This window comes from Stegostoma tigrinum, chromosome 36, assembly GCF_030684315.1.
Source record: "Stegostoma tigrinum isolate sSteTig4 chromosome 36, sSteTig4.hap1, whole genome shotgun sequence".
NCBI classification, from domain to species: Eukaryota; Metazoa; Chordata; class Chondrichthyes; order Orectolobiformes; family Stegostomatidae; genus Stegostoma; species Stegostoma tigrinum.
In genome coordinates this window covers 25,315,898-25,335,816 of record NC_081389.1, presented here as the reverse complement: position 1 = coordinate 25,335,816, position 19,919 = coordinate 25,315,898, and the positions used below count along the sequence as shown (strand labels likewise).

At 38.5% G+C, this 19,919-nt stretch overlaps 1 protein-coding gene across 1 annotated transcript in view; it reads left to right on the top strand.

Annotated features, from left to right (window-relative positions):
- LOC125446760 (chondroitin sulfate proteoglycan 4-like) overlaps positions 1-19,919 on the top strand; it is a 92,149-nt gene that overhangs the window by 49,645 nt on the left and 22,585 nt on the right. The window contains exons 2-5 of the mRNA XM_059640159.1: positions 120-283; positions 3,151-6,708; positions 15,320-15,781; positions 16,962-17,138. Coding sequence (XP_059496142.1) covers positions 120-283; positions 3,151-6,708; positions 15,320-15,781; positions 16,962-17,138 — 4,361 coding nt within the window. The remainder of the gene's footprint in view (positions 1-119; positions 284-3,150; positions 6,709-15,319; positions 15,782-16,961; positions 17,139-19,919) is intronic.

Below are 19,919 nucleotides of genomic sequence, written 5' to 3'. Positions count from 1 at the left end.
CCTCAGTAACGAGTCAATTTATTGAGACATAGGAGGGGTTTGGCAAGAAAAAATGGTTTATCTTGAACTTCATTCTTTGAGTTCATGAGACTGATATTTTACATTCTTGTTTGTTGCAGTGTCTTTCTTTGGAGACAGTTACATGGAGGTGAGGGAACTTGGGGCTTTTACCTCCAGCAGACTCTCCATGACGTTTCTGACCAGTAAACAAAATGGACTTCTCTTCCTAGCTTCAGGTCAAAGTGACTACCTGCTGATGGAGTTGTATGCTGGAGTATTGCAGGTACAACATTCTCTGGGATAATATGTATTCAAACCAATTGTGACATACAGCCATAATAACCATATTTGTATACATACGGATGGGTAACAACCAGAGTGAATAATTTTCACGCTGGGGAAAATGTCTCTCCAAACAATTAACATCATTGGGTGAATAGAGAAGTCTTTGTGAGTACTTTTAGCAAACAGAGTATTGTGCTTTCCTGCATGTAAATAAGCTATATGACCACCAATTATATTCTGCAATGTAAGCATTTTGCAAATTTTGTTCATGTACTTTCGGAGTAGACCTGTGCACTGTGAAGTTCAGATTGGTGTAAAGGAGTGTAGGCTGAAGAACACAGCCAATACCATTCAGCTGTAAATGACTTTCCTAACATGACCATTTCTGGATTTGGCAGCTTGAAGTGCTGATTATTGTACAAGTGTATAGCGCTAGTGACAGTTTCCTTGAGCCTTCTCTGGTACCTTGGTGAATTCAGCAGAATCCCCATACGCATGGAGTTTTCACCAAAGCTACAGTGACAGAACAGGAGAAACCACAAAGAAATACTGGGTATAGGATTTGTAAGGATTGCCTGTATAACATAACAAGCCAAATGATCTTTCTTATTTTCAAAAATATGTTCATAGCCATGTATGTTATGATCCATCATGCATCCTATTAATGTAATCTCCTGAAAAGGATTCTTCCTATCCCCAAAAACAAATTGATTAAATGTCTACTCAGCTGCACATCCTGATCGTCTGCTGCTTCTTAGTACATTGAGTTGATTAGTCCAGATTTCTATTGCTGGAATACAATAAATATTACATCAGATGATGGATTGAAATGTATAATACAACATTAACAATGCCATACTTCTCATTGCAGTGAAGCCCATGCACTTCCTAGTGCAAAGCTTCAGTATGCAGCTACCTTGTTCTTTCTCTGTCAGGCGCACTCAACACAATGCTGTTGATTATAAGATCCCCTTCACATGGCAGTCACTGTTACAGCAAACCCGTACTGAGGAAGGGTCATTAGACCCAAAATGTTAACTTTGATTTCTCTCCACAGATGCTGCCAGACCCACTGAGCTTTTCCAACAATTTCTGTTTTTGCTGAGGGACATGGATCAGCAGAGAGAATTTTTAATTTTGACAACTGCTAAAAGGCTGTTGGTTTCCTTTAATGGGGAACTGGTCATACCAATCTCTGGGATATGGTGTTAAGCTATGTATAAGAAGAATTTGTGCAAAACTGATGATCAAGAACAAAGATGCACCAAAATGTCTACAAATAATCAGAGCAGCTACTGATAGGTTATCCCATGTAGGCAGAAGAACAAGAGCATAGGAAAGAGCTTCCCATACAGCATGGTTCCATTCAGGCACTGTATCTGGATGATTGTGCCAATACCCAAATATGTTAATAGGTGACTTCCCCAGTAATATGAAAATGATTCTAAAATGAGCCTGCTGATAACATACTTAGAAGCTGAAGAAAATGAATTATTTTATTGACACTGATAACTGATTTTGCCTTTCAGGAGTTATCTCCAGAAACATTTTTTATTTAGTGCTTTAGGATTAGCTATTTACTAGGGGAGATTAAATGTGATTAGGATGTGTCCCCACTGAACTAGAAACTTGGATCTGGGTGGCTGTATCTAAGCTCATTTTCCTGGTGCTTAGAGTGTAGGGAGACAGTTTGTAGCTTCAACAGCAATATGTATATAAAAAGCAATATTGCCACATGAGTAATTATTTATACCTTAAGTCTAGCTAGAGTTAATGCAAACAATACATTTCCAAAGCCGAATGCATAATCCAGGTATCACTAAGAAAACTGTCACTGATAGAAGTTTTAAGCTGAAGTATTGCCCATTTCTTGTGTAATCAGGATTTTCAAACAGAGATTGGAGAGAGATGACTGGTGGTGGTTTAACTTGAGGGTCACCATGCCTCAGGCAAGGGAAGAGGTTGAGAAGTAGAGTCCTTCATGGTAACCTCAGCAGTGTGGGAATTGAACCTATGCTGTTGACCTCACTCAACCGACCAGCCAACTGAGCTAACTGACCCCTGAGGTAATGGGGCTGATGTTAAAGTATCAATCAGTAGGGTCAATTTCTTGGGACATCTTACTGCAGGTTTTGTTTCTCCATGCCATCTAATACATGCAGGAAAAGAAACATTCAGTTGGAAATGTTCTGTTTATTGAGTCCCTTGTGTCACCAATTCAACTTCAAAGTGTCTATTCTCTTTATTTCTGCAGTATTCTGTTTCTAGCTAGGCCTTGAATCTTTTTATTGAAGCTTCTTCAAATTTTTGGGGTAACAGGTGTGTGGTGCTAGTGTAAATGGACTAGTAATCCAGAACCCCAGGTTAAAGTTTTGAGGATGAGTGTTCAATCTGACAATGTGAGATGATAAAATTTGAATTCAATAAAAAACTTATCTAATGGTGACCATGTAACTATTGTCAATAGTTGTTCTTAAGAGAAGGGAATCTGCTGTCCTTATCTGATCAGGCTTTCATGCAATGTGGTTGACTGTTAACTGCCCTCAAAGTAATTAGCGATGGGCAGTAAATGTTGGCCTGGTTAGTGATGGTCACATCCCTTGAACATTTTTTTTTACAAAGATCCAAGTCCTTCCATTGAACAGACATTTGTTCTGTTAAATTCTACAGAACATGAGGCTCCTCTTGTGTGCCTTCCAGTCAATAAGCTGCTTTCCTTGGCTTCAGACCACTCTGTCCTTTATAATCATATTCTGTGCAAGACTAAACAACAGAACAGGGTAATAACAGTTATGTGAATCTAGTTGTTTCCAACCTCTGTGATTCCAATTAAAATTGTATTTTATGTGTGCTTTTATCTTTCAGGTGAAATTAGAACTTGGATCTGGAGAGGTTATATTGCATTCTCAGACTGGCCTGAAACTTAACAATCTTGTCTGGCATGATGTTTATCTTGTGCACGAGAACAAGACCCTAAGTTTGACTGTAGATGAACTCTTCACAACTTCGGTGCAAGTGCTTGGCCATCTCAATAAGTTGAATGTCAACAATGGGCTGTATGTGGGTGGACCTGGGGACGCAGAGATCCCTTACCTCTCGAGGGAATCCACTCATTTCAGAGGCTGTATTTCCAAGGCTGTGTTCAATGATTATGACATCTTATTCTCACTTGCAACACATCCCAGATATAGAACTGTTTACGAAATAGAGGATGGATGTAGCAATGTAATTATAGCAGGGGATGATTATCCCAGCAACTTTCTTGGACCAAAATCTTACATTTCCTTTTCGAGTTGGAGTTCAAGAGAGGAGGGAACATTTGAGTGCTTTCTGAAAACAACAATTCTACAAGCTCCATTGCTGTATCATGCAGGATGGCAGACAGATTTTATTGTCTTAGAAATTACTGATGGTCATCTCCGTGTTTTACTTGACAACAGAGGTGGAATTGTTGTATTTGATAATACTCGTTTTGTTAGTGATGGGAGATGGCACAATGTTAAAATGTTATTTAATGTGAACTTTATAGAGGTTACAGTAGATGATGAATTATCTCAAAAACAACTGATTGACACTAAGAAGATACATTTGGATCTCCAAGGACACTTGTTCATTGGTGGAATAGACAACAAAACCACTTTTGAATTAATTAAACGTGGACTGTCAAATGGGTTGATGGAAGGAACAATATCTGGCTCCTTCATTGGTTGCATTCGAAATATGCGGGTCAACTTAGAAAAGAAAGGTTTGGTAGATGCGCTAGTCACCAAGGGTATTAGTACTGTATGTGAGGATGAAGAGAGTGAAGGGCTGGAGAAAAGTAAGAATAAACTGGAGGATAAAGTTTCAGCCACACCAACTCCAAGTTTTCATGAGCTCCTAACCACCAATGCACCTTGTATGCTCAATAAGAACATGTCTAAAATCTTCAGTAATTTTACTAGCTTACTGAATCTGACACCTTTAATTGTAAAAGAAGCAGGAAGGTCCACCTTGGAGCTCATCCATATTCATCCCACTATTGATTTGAGCAGAATTGGGGTGAGAAATTCTCAAGTAGTTTTCAAAATAATTCAAGAAGCAAGATATGGTTCCTTGGAACTGAATATTCCAGGTGCAAAGAGTAGGAAAGCCTTCACCCTTTTAGATGTAATCCACCATCATATAACATATAAACATGATGGATCTGAAGGGTCACTTGACCAGTTAAAATTTGAAGTATCTGTTCATAGTAAAAAAGAGATCCCCAACTGTTTAAAACAGGGTCAACGTTACACGTTTAGTATAAAGATAATCTCTGTCAATGACCCACCAGAATTAACCTTGCCAAATGGAAATGTTATGACAATTCTTAAAAATACTTGGAAAACCCTTGGTCCAGATGTCATTCATATTGTAGATGTTGACAATGTTTGTTCTGAGTTAAGAATTATAATAGTTAATAGAAAAGATCCAGGTTTTGTGGAAGATGTAAGAAGCCCTGGCCAGAGACTTAGAGAATTTTCATGTCAAGATTTGAAACTGGGAAATATTCGTTATGTTAATACTGGGGCCAAAGTTTCTGAATTATTCCTTCAGGTCACTGATGGGGAACAAATAAGTGACCCAACTCCTTTGAGAATAGTGGCCTTAAAACCTGATGTGCAAGTGGGAAATAATACAGGTTTAATTCTTTCACAAGGAGGTGTCAATCTAATCACCATCAGCAATCTGTCTGTAGAGACAAATGCAGTCAAGCAGAAGGTGGATATTTTATATAACATTACTGAGCCATTATATTATGGGGAGGTACAGAAATTTGATGACAATGGGAAATGGAAACCAGTGAAGACTTTCCATCAGGATGATATAGAGCAGGGATATCTTCGCTACTTCAGCACAGATCCTGAGTTTCGCAGACATGATATAACTGAAAAACTTAAGTTTTCAGTGACAGTTGGACAGCAAATCTTTGAAAATAATGTTTTTTTAATTAAAATAAAGAGAGCTAAAATAACACTGGTGAAGATATCTCCAAATGAGTTAAATAATGTTAGACGAGGAAAGATTACACAAAATGAACTGGAAGCTGCAATAGAAGGCCACACGATCCCTTCTGATCTATTCAGGTATGTCATTTTAAAGTCTCCAGATAAAGGAAAGCTGCAAGTTCTGGACAAGGAGCTACAAGTTGGATCGACCTTCACTCAAGAGGATTTGAAGCAAATAGGTCTCACTTATGAAGCAACAGTTAGAAATTCTGAGGAAACCCAAGACAGCTTCCAGTTTCAGGTTTTTGTTGGAGACCAGCACTCACCTGTATATACTTATCCAATATTGATTGGCATTGATCCAGAGGTACCAATTTTGATGAGTAAGCCACTGGTTGTGACAGAAGGAGGCACACAAACAATCACCAAAGATCAACTTTTCACCATAGGTCACAGCACTACTGCTTTTGTGTACAATGTCAGCCAGGGTCCTCAGCATGGGAAACTGATCATGCAGCCGGACCATGAAAAATCCATCACAATCTTTACCAATGATGACATTCTCCAAGAGCAGTTGATGTATAAGCATGATGACTCTGAAACTTTAGAAGACAAAATTGTTTTTGTTGTTTCGGAACAGTCTGAAGATGATGACCCTGAGGTAGTTGTGGTTCTTGGAACATTGAGTATTTATATAAGACCAGTAAATGATCAGCCACCAATTCGAGTGGTGAACAAGACATTTAACGTGACATTAAATGGGCAACACTTGCTAACCACAGCTGAACTTCGTTTTCATGATGCAGACTCGGATTTTGATGATTCCCAATTGATTTATACCAAATGGGGTATCTCCAATGGTAACATTGTTTCTGCAGATGACACTGCTCATGAACTTTCCCGTTTCAGTCAGGAAGATATGGAGAAGAAACAAGTGTTGTTTAAACATTACGGAGCTCAACGAGGAACTTTCCAGTTACAAGTGTCTGATGGTGTGCATCAAACTAGGACAATCCTGGAAGTTCATGCATTAGATCCATATCTGAGAATAGTCAATAATTCCATATTCTTGGTTCACCAAGGAGAAGAGTTGCCTATCCTTGGCCATTTCCTTGGTGTGGAGTCCAACATGGACATTTGGCGTGAAGAAGAAATAGTATACCAGATAACATTTCCACCGAGTCACGGAGAAATTCTAGTAAATGGTAAACTGGATCATTCTTTCTCGCAGAAAGATATAAATGATGGCCGAGTGGTGTATCGCCATGACAACAGCCAGCGTTCAAGAGACTTTTTTAAATTTATGGTTGAAGTGAAAGAGATCAAGACAAAGGGAGCTTTTCCCATTTTGATCTTCTTGGAGCATCATCAATACCCACCAATTGTAGTACACAATAAAAAGATCTTTGTAAACCAAGGGGGAGCAAAGAAAATTTGGCGAGATCAACTTCTTGTAAGTGTAAACTGTTTAATTTATAATTCCCTTAAACTTGTACCCTTCTGAATGCACCAACTCATGCTATCTTGAGGAAGATTAAAGTGAGATTCACTAAAAAAAGTGCTTTGCCTCTTTTGAGTAGCACACTGATTTATTTAGAAAGCAACTAAATTGGCAGCATTCAAATCATGCAGCCATTTTGCTACCCAGGTCCTTAAATTAAGCTCACTCAGCTTGATGTTTACGTCAAGTGGTATTACATTTCTAAAGTGCATAAAGATTGGTTACTTCTGCAAAGAAATTCATGTTTCTTTCAATAGTTCTACTTGAAGAGATTGCTTTTGCACAAAGATGTGTCTGTTGGAGTGATGAATCATTTGTCTCCTCCTAAGGACTGCACAATCTATCCTGAAAGAAATTCTTGAGGTTGTTAGTTACGAACAGAGAAACCAAATTATTTGCCTAGATTTTTTTGAAGTTGAATAGCTGCCACCAGATGGATCTGATTGGCTACATCTGCTTTGGATCAATGGTTAGTTTAAGAACAGTTCATTATTAGAACTCCAAACCTCTGGTTATTTTAAGAGTCTATGAGAAATAGCTTAAATTGCATCTAGTTTAGATGACAGGAAGCTCTTAAGGTGTTAATAAATGAGATTAGTCACTAGGAATAAATTGACAAGCTCTCTTCAGACAGACCCCTGCAGTTGCCAAGTGTTTTAATATTATTTAATTAAGGTTGTTCAGTTGAAGTTGTAATGTGCATCTAAAATTTATTTCTTAGTCACAGAAATATTGAATTTGTCCAAGGTAAACTGTATTTATACATTTACTTTGTTGAGTTATTTGACTTATATAGCTGATTTTTTTTCTTGCAAGCACTGCCTTGTGTAAGTATAAGATATGTCAAGTTTGCTTGGTTAGTTCAAGCCGTATAACACACCTAAGCACACAATTTGTACTGACAATTCAGTGCAATCCTGAGGGAGTGTTGCATTGAAGTGCCATTTCGTTGAGATATTACAACCAGGTTGTTTGTTTATTCATTCAGATGTGAAACGTTCCTCTGAACTATTCAAAAAGAACTCAGGCATTCTCCCAGGCTTGATCAATATTCAGTTGATACCCAAAACATATTAATTGATCAGTCATTAATTTTCTGTTTATGATAGTTTGCGGTGCACAACTGACTGCCACATTTACCATCATTAGTAACTTCAGTGACTATAGTAATGTGCTGGTTAAGAAAATGCTTTGGGATGACTCATTGGTATGATAAAGTATATAAGTTCAAATTAATTTGTTTGTATTTGTTACCACTGACCCAGTGTGTGGGTGCAAACCTCAGAATATATCCAGTCTGGAGAATGATGGAATGCTGTGAAACTGCTGGTGTTTTAATGGTTACTACATTTTTCCTTATTTCCAGGTCTTAATAAGAAATATAAAAATTAAATTAACTGTTCCTTGCTGGCTCCTCCACTTCACTTTTAACTTCCCTCCTCTGGCAGTGTCTGTGTCCCTGCCAATCAAATAAATAATCTACATACTTGCCACTTCAGCTCTGAATTTTATTAATAATAATTAATTACACTCAATCTGTTGGTTCAGTCTAATTAATTAACAAACTTAATTGAATTCTGTTATTCTTTGCTTTTCTAATTAAATGATAAATGTTTACAATCTTCCCTTGTCATTATCTGCCTACTCATTCTGCCAGCTTTATACTTAGGTACTAGAGACAAGGTAAAGATGCTTTGCTAAAAATTTGCAACTATTTCACCCCCCGCCACGCATTCATTGTTTTTCAATCATTTTCAAGCATCATCCATCTATATATTTTATGATCCACTTTGACAATGAATATCAGCAATCATTTAGTTAGCGAAATCATCACATTAAGCTTAATCCCATTCTCTCTGAAGATTTACTTTGTGATAGGGAACTCTGGCCTCTTATTTCTTTCTTATATCTTGGGTTGCCAGGAATAATTATGACACCCAATATCTGCCCTAGTTGACATCAGCTGATGTGGTGCAGATCAGGCAGTGAACTTTGACTAAAGCTTTGAACAATGTGGTTTTGTTGTTTTATTTATTAATTGAGTTATCAAGGGAATTTTACTGTTAACCTGTTACTAAACCCTGAAATAAATGTATATTCAGGTAAATCAGTGTGCTCTCCTATGACGTATTATGCCCCTCTATCACCTATTGGTTTTAGGTGATACAAAATCATGATTACCTAATATAGTTAATGATTTATAGCAATTTTCTGTTGGACTTCTCAATAAACTTAGTTTAGATACAGGACTTTGGTTAACAAGGTAAAGAAAAGAAATGTGTAACCCGTGACACATTAGAATGATTCGCTGGTCCTGAATCCTATAAAATGGACAAGTAGAGGCACTGCTCTTCCACATCCCAGGTGTCCTTCATGGTAGCCATTGGTGGCAGTTATGTATGTTCTTAACTCAGGCTGATGTAGGGGAATTCCTCATTTTTCTTCAAGAAGATAGCAGCTCAAGTCTTTGCTCTTGCTCATATTCCCCCTCTCCCAAACTATCCCTGTTGAATTAGATTATTTTGGAGGCTGGCCATCTCTGCCTGATCAATCACCCATCTGTAACCTCTTGGCAATTGGGCATAGGCAGGTGACAGGTTGATTGTCCGCTTGCCTGCCTCTGTTTGAAAGATAATTTTCATTCCTTTGAAGAACAGAACCTATTTTCCAAAAAAATGCAGTGATAAATCTTTTGTTCATGCTTGTGAAAGCAAGTTACTAATATTACATAATTAAAAGAAGTATCAAACAGCATAGGAAATATAAAATTTGGAAAGCTCAGTGGAGAGGTTTAAAGAGGGCCCCAATTTACATTAAGCCCTTTGAGTGAAATAGTTTCCTCAACTTTGTTTCATGTCTCTCAGTGGAATTTGAAGTTTGTGTCACATATAAACAGGCTGGGCTAAAAAGATGTTTGGCATGCTTAACCTCATTGCTAAGTCCTTTGATTATGTTGGGATGCCATGTTGAGATTGTACAGGAAATTGGTGACGCCTCTTCTGGTATTCTGTGCCCAGTTCTGGGGCGATAGGAGTGAAATTGTTAAGTTGGAGACGGTTCAAAAGAGACCTAGCCAGATGTTACCGTATATAGAAGAGTTGAGTTGTAAAGAAAAGCTGAATAGGCTGGAACTTTCACTGAAGTGTAGGAGGTTGTGATGTGACCTTATAGAAGCTTATAGCATCAAGAAGGATATAGATAGGGTTAATGGTAGTTATATTTTCCCAAGGATGGGACATTTCAAGACTAGGGGGCACATTTTTAAGGTGAGAGGAGAGAGACTCAGGCAATTTTTTTTTACACAGAGGATGGTTTGCCTGTGGAATGAACTTCTTGAGGAAGTGGTGGATGCTGGTACAATTAGAATGTTTAAAAGATATTTGGATAAATACATGAATAAGAAAGGTTTGGAGGGATATGAGTCAGGTGCAGGCAGGTGGGACTAGTTTAGTTTGGGAGTATGTTCAACATGGACTGTTTGGACTGAGGGGTCTGTTTCCATGCTGTATAACTCTTGTGGGTGGGAGTCAGAGATCCATGGGTTTTAATCCTGCAGGACTTTTCTGACTTCCCATCTTTCTAAGATGGGCGATCCATAGGACGTAGGGCTAGATAGCATATCTATCCACATTGTTTGCTGTGAAAGTGGAAATCTGCACTGTCTCATACTACCATCTGGTGGTGATGTGACATGTTTTTTTGCTCTTACACTTTACAGCTGTGATATCTGGCCTTTTTGTGCCTAGGAAATCTGTCTGACTACTTCCAAAATTCTTTTGTGGGATTGGCTCTGTCTCTCAATAATTGATTCCATTTGCTTGGCCAACCGCACCACTGTGAATATGTACGCATTACTTTTGCCTGAGGTTTCAAACTTGACCTTTTCCTTTATGTTCAGCCCATATTAATGAAGTGAAACAGTTACATGTCTTTCTTAATGCTCACTACAGAATCTGGAATTACTTCTTTAACTTTATTGCATCACATTTAAATATCTTGCTTATGGTTGTCTGTGTGAATGCCACTTAGGTTCTGCAGGTAAATTTATTTTAGAGCAGCTTTGTAGTCAATCCCTGTGATGCTGGCAGTATAGTGGCTCAGTGGTTAGCACTGCTGCTCACAGCACCAGGACCCATGTTTAATTCTATCCTTAGGCGACTGTCTTTGTGGAGTTTGCATGTTCTCTCCATGTCTGCGTGGTTTTCCTCCAGTTTCCTTCCACAGTCCAAAGATGTGCAGGTTAGGTGGATTGGCCATGCTAAATTGCCCATAGTATTCAGGGATGTGTAGCTTAGGTTAGTTATAGGGGGAATGGGTCTGGGTGGGATGCTTCAAGGGTTGATGTGGACTTGTTGGGCTGAAGGGCCTGTTCCTGCACTGTAGGGAATAATGATTCATAGTCCGTAGCTTGGGTCCTCGACATTAAACCCAGCTGAATAGGTTCACAAAGGTAAATTTAACACTTGGATAAATTCTTTAGGTATTACTATACTCTTATTTAACTCCTCCCTGTTATCTTTCACATTTAGTTAATCCTTCTGATTGTCCTTAATGGTCCATGTTGTGTGATTTTTTTTTTCTCCATCTAATTTCTCAGTTATTAAAATGTTTCCCTTTTTCAAACTTTATTTATGTTTATTTCCTTTGATCATTATTCTGTAGAAAAGCCAGAAAGATCCAAACCTGGGGCACTAAACACAATACAACCAACAGTCATAACAACCTGTAACTATATCAAAAATTTTAATATAAAAATGCACCCAACTCACACTACAGTGGCCATATTTGAATTCATAAAATTTATTTTATCCATGCTGGAGTTTTTGCTCCTAATAGAACCCTACCAACATATCCTTCTATCCCTTTCTCTTCATATACTTGTATAGTTTTCCCATGTACATATTTGCAGTATTCACCTTAACCATTTCCACATAATAGTAGGTTCCACATTCTTAATGCTGTCAGAATTACACACATACACACACGTGCGCGCGTGCACACACACACAAACACCTTTTCTACGTCTACCCTATTCAGCTCTTTCACAATCTTTAAAGACCTTGATTGATTTCCCGTCAGTAATCTGTTTCATTGATTTTTTTTTCAAAAAAAGACAGCCTACCCAATCTTTCCAACTAGTATCAAAAGGGAAATGTTTCTTTTGCATCTCCTCCTGTCACTATATAGGCTCCAAACTAATGGAAATGGTAGACTGCAAAGCTGAACAGAAACAGCAACAGGAGAAGTTGACTATACTGGGAGGACAGGTAGCAAATATAATTCCATTGAAAGAAATTCAAAATGCTTCACAAAGGGGACAACATATTCAGGAACTGGTTATTACTTAATTGGAAGAAAATAATGTGTATGGAAAGTGACAGGGAACTAAGTGATCTTGATAGACAATAAATGAGTCTACTAACAATCCTTGGCAGTGGATTAAAACAAAACATATTTTAGGATGTATTGAAAGGTCAAAATTGAGCTGAACCAGTGAAATAACTCTGTCACAATATAAATCAGTGGCGTGACCTTGGTTGAAATATCTTGTACAGTTCTGGTCACAATTTATATTTATATCACTGTGTTTCGGACAGGATAATGCAGTAATGAAAGGATACATAAGAGAGCAGCCAGAATAATGAGGGGAATGGAGAAGCTGAATTTTGAACAAGAATTATTTAGATTAGAATAGTTAGGTGCTTTTTTTATTTGCTTAGCACAAACTGTGTGGGCGAAGGGGACTTTTTTTCTGCACTTTAGACATCTATCACTCTAGTTTAAGTATGTTTTTGCTTGGGAAGACAGGGTGTATCTTGATTACTGTTTTTAGGGTTCTAAAGGACTGGATAGTGTTGACTATAATCTGCGGTTGCACCTTGATAGATAGATTCTTGATTGGTAAAGGGATTAAGTGTTATAGGGAGAAGGCAGGATAATGGAGTTGAGAAACATTTCCGCCATGATTGAATGGCGGAGCACAGTCAATAGATCAACTGGCTTAATTCTGCTCCTATGTTTTATGGTCCAGCATAGAAGATGCAACAGAAGATTTCAAAGAGTTGGGTAGGGGCATGGGAGGTAAATTCAAAATTAATTGGTGGAAACAATTTTTCAGTGAGGGGGTAGTCTGCCTATGAAAGAGACCGCTAAAAAAACAGTGAAAATGGTTACTATTGATTCATTCAAACTCAGATTAGATATAGTTCCTTTGGAACATAGGATTTTGGCATCTGGTAGATGAGTAATTTGACACATGAGGTCCTATTTAGAAAAACAGGTGACTTGCAGATCTAACGATCCCAAAGCTGTCTGCTGCTGGGAGTTTATTTACCGCATGTCCAGGTCTAATTGATGTCTAGAAACTAGTTGAAGATCAATCACTGTTTGGTCAGTAACTCAATTAATGTTGTACACTGTGACCAGTAGAATACCACAAGGTCATTTATATGGACCCCGGATTGTTTTCATCTAACAACTACTGTGATCCTATTTACCCAGTTAAAAATATCTGAGCTATGAAGTCTGGTTGAAGAATCTGAGATTGTTTACCCTGGTGAAGTAGAATCAGGAGAGATATTATTCAAGAATGAAGATTCGGAAAGGATTGTATGAACTGAATTCCAATAATCTGTTTGAGATAGTGAGAAATTCCAAAGGTGGGAATTTGTGCTGAAGCTTATACAAGAGAAGATGTGTAGACAGCTTAGATTTAATTTGTTTGCACAAAGAGCAGTGAACATCTGGAATGGCCACTCTGGGGAGTGGAAGACCGAGGATGTGGGATATTTGAAATAAAAACTTTCTGGATGTTTGAGGAAGTGGGCAATTGAGATTTTGGGACCGGATGGATGGAACAAAATTTTGGAAATTCAATTAAAGAGATCACGACGTGTAAGATTAGCATTAAATGTTTAACAGAACTAAATGAATTTCTGCTTTGTGACATTTCACCAGTGGTGTTACCTGGGGCTGCAGCTATTCTTGATACCATATATAGAAGAAATTTTCTGAAAAATGTGCTTTTGGTGACGGGGTGAGTTTGATATCGTGCTAAGATTGTTAAAAATGCTGATTGACTCCTAGTGTACATTTCTCACCTATAATAGTAGACCAAGATTAAATTTGCTTCGTTCACTGAGTATTCACAAAGTATAGACTTCCTGCTGAACCTATAAAATCTCAGTAGAAAGGCAAAAATGACGTAAACAACTTGAAAGGATGGATCAGAATACTTAAAGCTTAAACTTTTGAAAACTACAAAGAGTCAAGTTTCAATGAGACTTGGTTGGTGGGGCAGGGGGTCCAGGTACGGAGGATCATTACAATGTAATTGTTTACAGACTAATGTTTAAAAGAAAAGCCAATGGAAAGCTTGCCTCACAGGGGTTAGAGATTTCATTTCACTTTTACAAATCTCTGGTTAAAGCACAGCAGAACACTGTCAGAAATCCTAAATAGTTGGAAGGGTCTAGGCCCGAAACATCAGCTTTTGTGCTCCTGAGATGCTGCTTGGCCTGCTGTGTTCATCCAGCTTCACACTTTGTTAGTTGGAAAAGATATACTGGTCTTGGAGGGAGTGCAGTTTAGGTTGACCAGAATAGTATTTAGACTCCAAGGGTTAAGTCATTAAATCACAAGGAGATATTCCACAAAAATGTATTGTATTTTCTGGGACTTCGGATGTTAAGATGAGAGCTAATCAACGTTATGGGGAAATAATAAGGTATTTAGTAACAAACTGTTTCTATCAAATTTTCAGAAGGGTTATTTCCCTTGAATCATAGAATCCCTGCAGTCCAAAAATAGCCTATTCCAAGGAGAATCCCACCCAGTCCCACATTTACCATGGCTAATCCACCTGGCGTGCCCAACTTTAGACTGGAGGACTTGGTGGAAACACATGAAGACACAGGGATAACATGCAATACAATTACCCAAGGCTAGAATCGAACCCAGGTTCCTGTCACTGTGAGGCAGCAATGTTAACCACTGTGCCACCATATGATTGCTTAAAATTTCTCTGTTCTTTGGAAGTCATCCTTCCCTAGTATGACACCTCAGTGTTTTTTGGACATTGTCCTCAGTATGTAGTTACACAGTCTGATACTCATCAGACAGTCAGAGAAACTTCTGATCATTCTAAACATCTTTCAAGTTGACACAAGAATATATGATAAGAACTGTAAGACAATATACTAACAAAATCCCAGAGTTAATATGTAGAATCATAGAGTCACAGAGTTTTACAGCATGGAAACAGACCTTTCAGTCCAATTTGTCCATTCTGACTAGATATCCTAAATTAGTCTAGTCCCATTTGCCAGCATTTGGCCCATATCCCTGTAAACTGTTCATATTCATGTAGCTGTCCAGATGCCTTTTAAATGGTGTAATGTACTAGCCTCCACCACTTCTTCTGGCAGCTCATTCCATTTGTTTGCCTTGGCCTGTAAAACCATTTTGGCTGCAATGTTTAAACTAATTGTTTGTTGTTAATTGAATCATTAAGCTATTATTTGTGTTTTAATTAAGTGTATTTGTATGTGCTTTTCTTGGACAGGTTTCTCACAATGATAGTGTTCCTTCAGATTTAATCTACTCTGTGAAAACTGCTCCTGTGCATGGCCAGCTGGTCATGGTTACTGAGAGCCAACCGACTGGCCAACAGAAACCCCTCAAGTCATTTTCCCAAGATGATATAAATAAAGGCAGAGTTCAATACCTTAATTCCAGATTCAGCCCTCAGGGCGATGCATTTGTTCTTGATGTGACCAATGGATTTAAGACGGTGGATGGATTAACAGTGCTGGTGGAACTCATCCCTGATGTAATTTTCTTGGTGACACAGAATATCTCTTTGAAAGAAGGTGATGCACAAGCCCTCACTGGAGATATTCTAAATGTTTCCAATTATCTTACTTCTTCAAATTTCGAATTTTACATTACTAAAACTCCTAAACATGGTAGAATTGGACGACAAAGACTTGCTGAAGAAAGTATTTCGTCTTTTACTATGCAAGAGGTGTGTTGAACGGTATCTACTTTAGCTGGTCAGATTTCTTTTGTCTTAATTGTCCTAATGCTCATGGATATTGTCCTCAGTATGTAATATGCCGCCAACACTTGCCATCGATTTAGAGAAACCTTTATACGTACCGCCAACTACATGTGCTGAAAATCATTGTGTGACCTCATCATGCTGCCCTGGTAAAGTCTACAGCTGTTTAGTTTTGCCTTAAAAATAATACCAGAGATCTACAACACAGAAAAATGCCTATAAGGTCTGTGCCAGTCAAAAACAAGCTCCCAACTTTTCTAATCCCACTTTCCAGCACTTGGCCTTGTATACCTTGGCATTGCGTGTTTTCTTTATTCACTCACGGGATGAGGGCATCACTAATCAGGCAGCATTTATTGCCCATCCCTGATTGCCCAGAGGGCAGCTAAGAATCAACCACATTGCTGTGGGTCTGGAGTCACATGTAGGCCAGACCAGGTAAGGATGGCAGTTTCCTTCCCTAAAGGACATTAATGAACCAGACGGTTTTTCTACCAATCAACAATGGATTCATGGTCATCATTAGATTCTTAATTCCAGATTTTTTTTTTATTGAATTCAAAATCCACCATCTGCCATGGCAGAATTTAAACCCAGGTCCTCAGAACATTATCTGAGTTTCTGGATTAACAGTCCCACAATAATACCACTAGGCCATTGCCTTTCCAAAGGTACATCTAAGTACTTCTTAAATGAAGTATAATGTTATGATGATTTCGGCCTCTCCTGCCCTTAAAGGCAGTGAGTTCTAGATTCTCACCACCTTGTTGGTGAAAATGCTTTTCCTTTCATCTCCTCTATAAACCTTTTGCCCATTATCTTAAATCCATGCCCTTGGTCACTGATCCCTCCATCAATCAGAAATGGTCTTTCCCGTCTACACAACATCTCTCTCTGTTTTTACTTGTCTTTGGGATCTCAGCTGTTCCAACAACCTCCCCTACTTGTCGCACATATTCGTTCATTTATAAACAGTGGACTGATCAGTAAAACAAAAGAGCCAATGAGATGCACAAAATACCCACTGATGTGCAGTAACTGGGTCTGTGATATATATGGTGTACTACTGATTTAAACCATTAGTTTAATGTTTGATGTGCAGTTGCTACGTTCTTTCCTAATGTTCCTTCTCTGCACATTTTAGGTCAAAGAAGAAGCAGTGTTTTATTTTCATGATAACAGTGAAACATTAGTGGACAGCTTTACTGTGATTGCCAATATTTCTGAGATTGGCAGACAGAGTGAGCCAATGTCAGTTATTGTTACTGTAATTCCCATTAACGATGAGGCTCCTGTTGTTACCATTAACACTGAGCTGAAGGTAAGTGTAGATTATATTCACTCCTCGTCCCTGGAATGAAGTTACTGAGTAATAAGAATTAACCATTTAACCACTTGTACACCAAATACATTAAGGAAAGGAACTCTTTGCTAACGACTCCAAACTCTCCATATTTTGGATGGTTAATTAAGCAATTTCTGACACTGCTACCACGTACAGACTTTTTTTTACTTTATTAGAAGTTCCTTAAATATTAGCAGAGGGATGATTTAACTTAAAAAGGTATCAAAATCACTTCTAACTTTGCCCAATTCAAAAGTTGTAAAAAATCTGCCTGAATGAACATCGATTTATTTTCAGGTCTAGTTCAAAAACAATTAGATTTTTCAATTTTTTTTAAACTTTGTATTCATCGATATCAAGAGTGAGCACTGTGTAGGATAATTTAAATTGTCCATAACGCTGTTTTCAGGAATGGAACCTGGGTGCCAACAATGCTGAGGACGGCATTTGGATTGTAGTCTTTCTGTGCATGTGCAGTGGGTAGAATGTTGCCAGGAACAGCTCAGAGTATACTAGCACTTTGGAGGCCTTTAGATGACAGTGATCCACCAAGGGCTAACAAGTATCATAAACTCTAGAGTTGACATTCCAAGTTAATTTTGATATAGTTCTATTGACTGCTTCATTTTTGTTCTTGTTGCAGTCTGCCACTAGGGATGTCCAACATCTTTCTGATTTATTTGAAATCATAGATTCTAGACCTCAGCACTGGGTGGCAATGTGTCTGGGGGATGTACAGTCGGTTCTGCTAAAATGTGAATTGGCTGTAATGTGACTGATGAATCGGGGAACGCTATTTCTAAAATGCAAACTTGTGTTGGCTATAACCAATTCTGCCAGTGCGTGGAGAAGTATGTGTCAATATCATGTGATTGTTTCATAGGCTTTGTCCAGAATATGCATAATGTTAGCACTGAAAGAGTCCCTGGCACTGGCATCATGTGGTCATGAAGTGGTTTCTGTGAGAGGTACAGTGCTCAATGATTTTTGGGTATTTTGCAAATTCTGCCTTGTTACCCACAAAAATGAGAGGACAAAGTGACAAGAATGTTAGCAAGAAGCATGCTGGTGAGAAAATTGTAGGTGGTGAATGTAAAAGAAGGGCTATAACACTGGAAGAGAAGCTAGATGTTCTAAAACATTTTGAGCATAATGAGAGAACATGTGATACAGTTTGCATAACAGGAATAAAGGAGTCTACCTTGCACGCCATTAGAAACAATGCAGCAAAGATTAAAGCAAGCTGTATTGCTGGAACAAGTCTGAGTGCTAATAAATCTGTGAGGTCACGGACAAAGGAACTTGAGGAGATTGAGTGGCTTCTAAGTGTGTGCATAGAAGATTAAACAAAACAAAGTGACCTGGGACCACCTTTCTCACCATTAGAGAAAGCCTTATCAATTAATGAGGACCTAACAAAAAAAGCTGAAAATCCTGCAGATGCGCCTGCCTTCAGTGCTAGTAGCAGCTGGTTTGCTGGTTTTAAGAACCACCCTGCTTTTCATAACATAAAGTTATGTGGCGGAGCCACCCGTGCTGACGAGGAATATGTTATGATGTTTCCTCCCATATTTTAAGAAAAAAAATTAATTGACAAAGAAGGCTACAACTTAAATCAAATTTTCAATTTGGATGAGGCAGGTTTATACTGGAAGCAAATGGCATCGAGAACCTACGTTTCTATGAATGAAGCTCATGCTCCAGGTTTAAGGAGGCAAGGGATCGTATGACTCTGCTGCTGGGTGCCAATGCCAGTGGAAATTTAAAGCTTCAGCCTGTGGTAGCGTACCACTCTGCCAGCCCACAAGCCTTGAAAGGTTACCTTAAGACTACTATAGGTGTCTACTTTAGGTCAAGCAAAAGAGGTTGGATGACAGGATAATTTTTTTTCTGATCCTATTGTTGATGTTTTGTAAGATGTTTTTAGAAAGTATTGCAGGAAAAATATTTGGATTTTAAGATTCTCCTCATCCTGGATAATGCACCAAACCAAGCCATTCTCCCACCATTAGTGAGCTCTTGGAAACAAAGTGTTATTTCTACTCCCAAACACAAACTCTCTCCTTCAACCCATGGACTGCAGTAGCAGCTCCTAAAGCTGCTTATTTCAGGCACACATTTAAGAGGTTTATTGCAGCCACTCAGGGATAAGTACAGTGCTCTTCAATTTTGGAAGAGCTTGAACATCAAGCAGGCAGTTGACATTATCATGGGGTGATGTCAACAACAACTGCTCGCATGCAGTTTGACGGAAGTGCCTCCCAGGCTTTTATCAAGATTTTAAAAGCTTTGATCCATCGGAGGACCTCCCAAGAATCAAAGAACATTGGAAAGCAAATTGGATTTGAAGAGTGGAGAGTGAAAAATGTTGAAGAACTGTTCAAGTTCCACTGTGAAGACCTCTACAGCTGATCTATAACATCATGTCGTTGAAGGGGAAGTGGAAGCTGGAGATAAAGATGTTGTCCAGAATGCAGCACCATGACAGCTTTCCACTTCGTGTTTTGCCTTCCACCCTGAAGGAAACTGAGAAGCAGTTGCAGTCCTTAGAGGACAACAGTTATACTGAATAATGTAGCAGGGTAGCAGATCCTGGAATAAGATCTTATTTGTCACCTTATGAACAGCTTCTTCATGAAAGATGAAAAAGGGCAAAACAGCGAAAACTGGAATAACAAGGTGTAGAGTTGGATGAACACAACAGTCCAAGCTGCAGCATCGCAGCAGGAAAGCTGACATTTTGGGCCTAGACTCTTC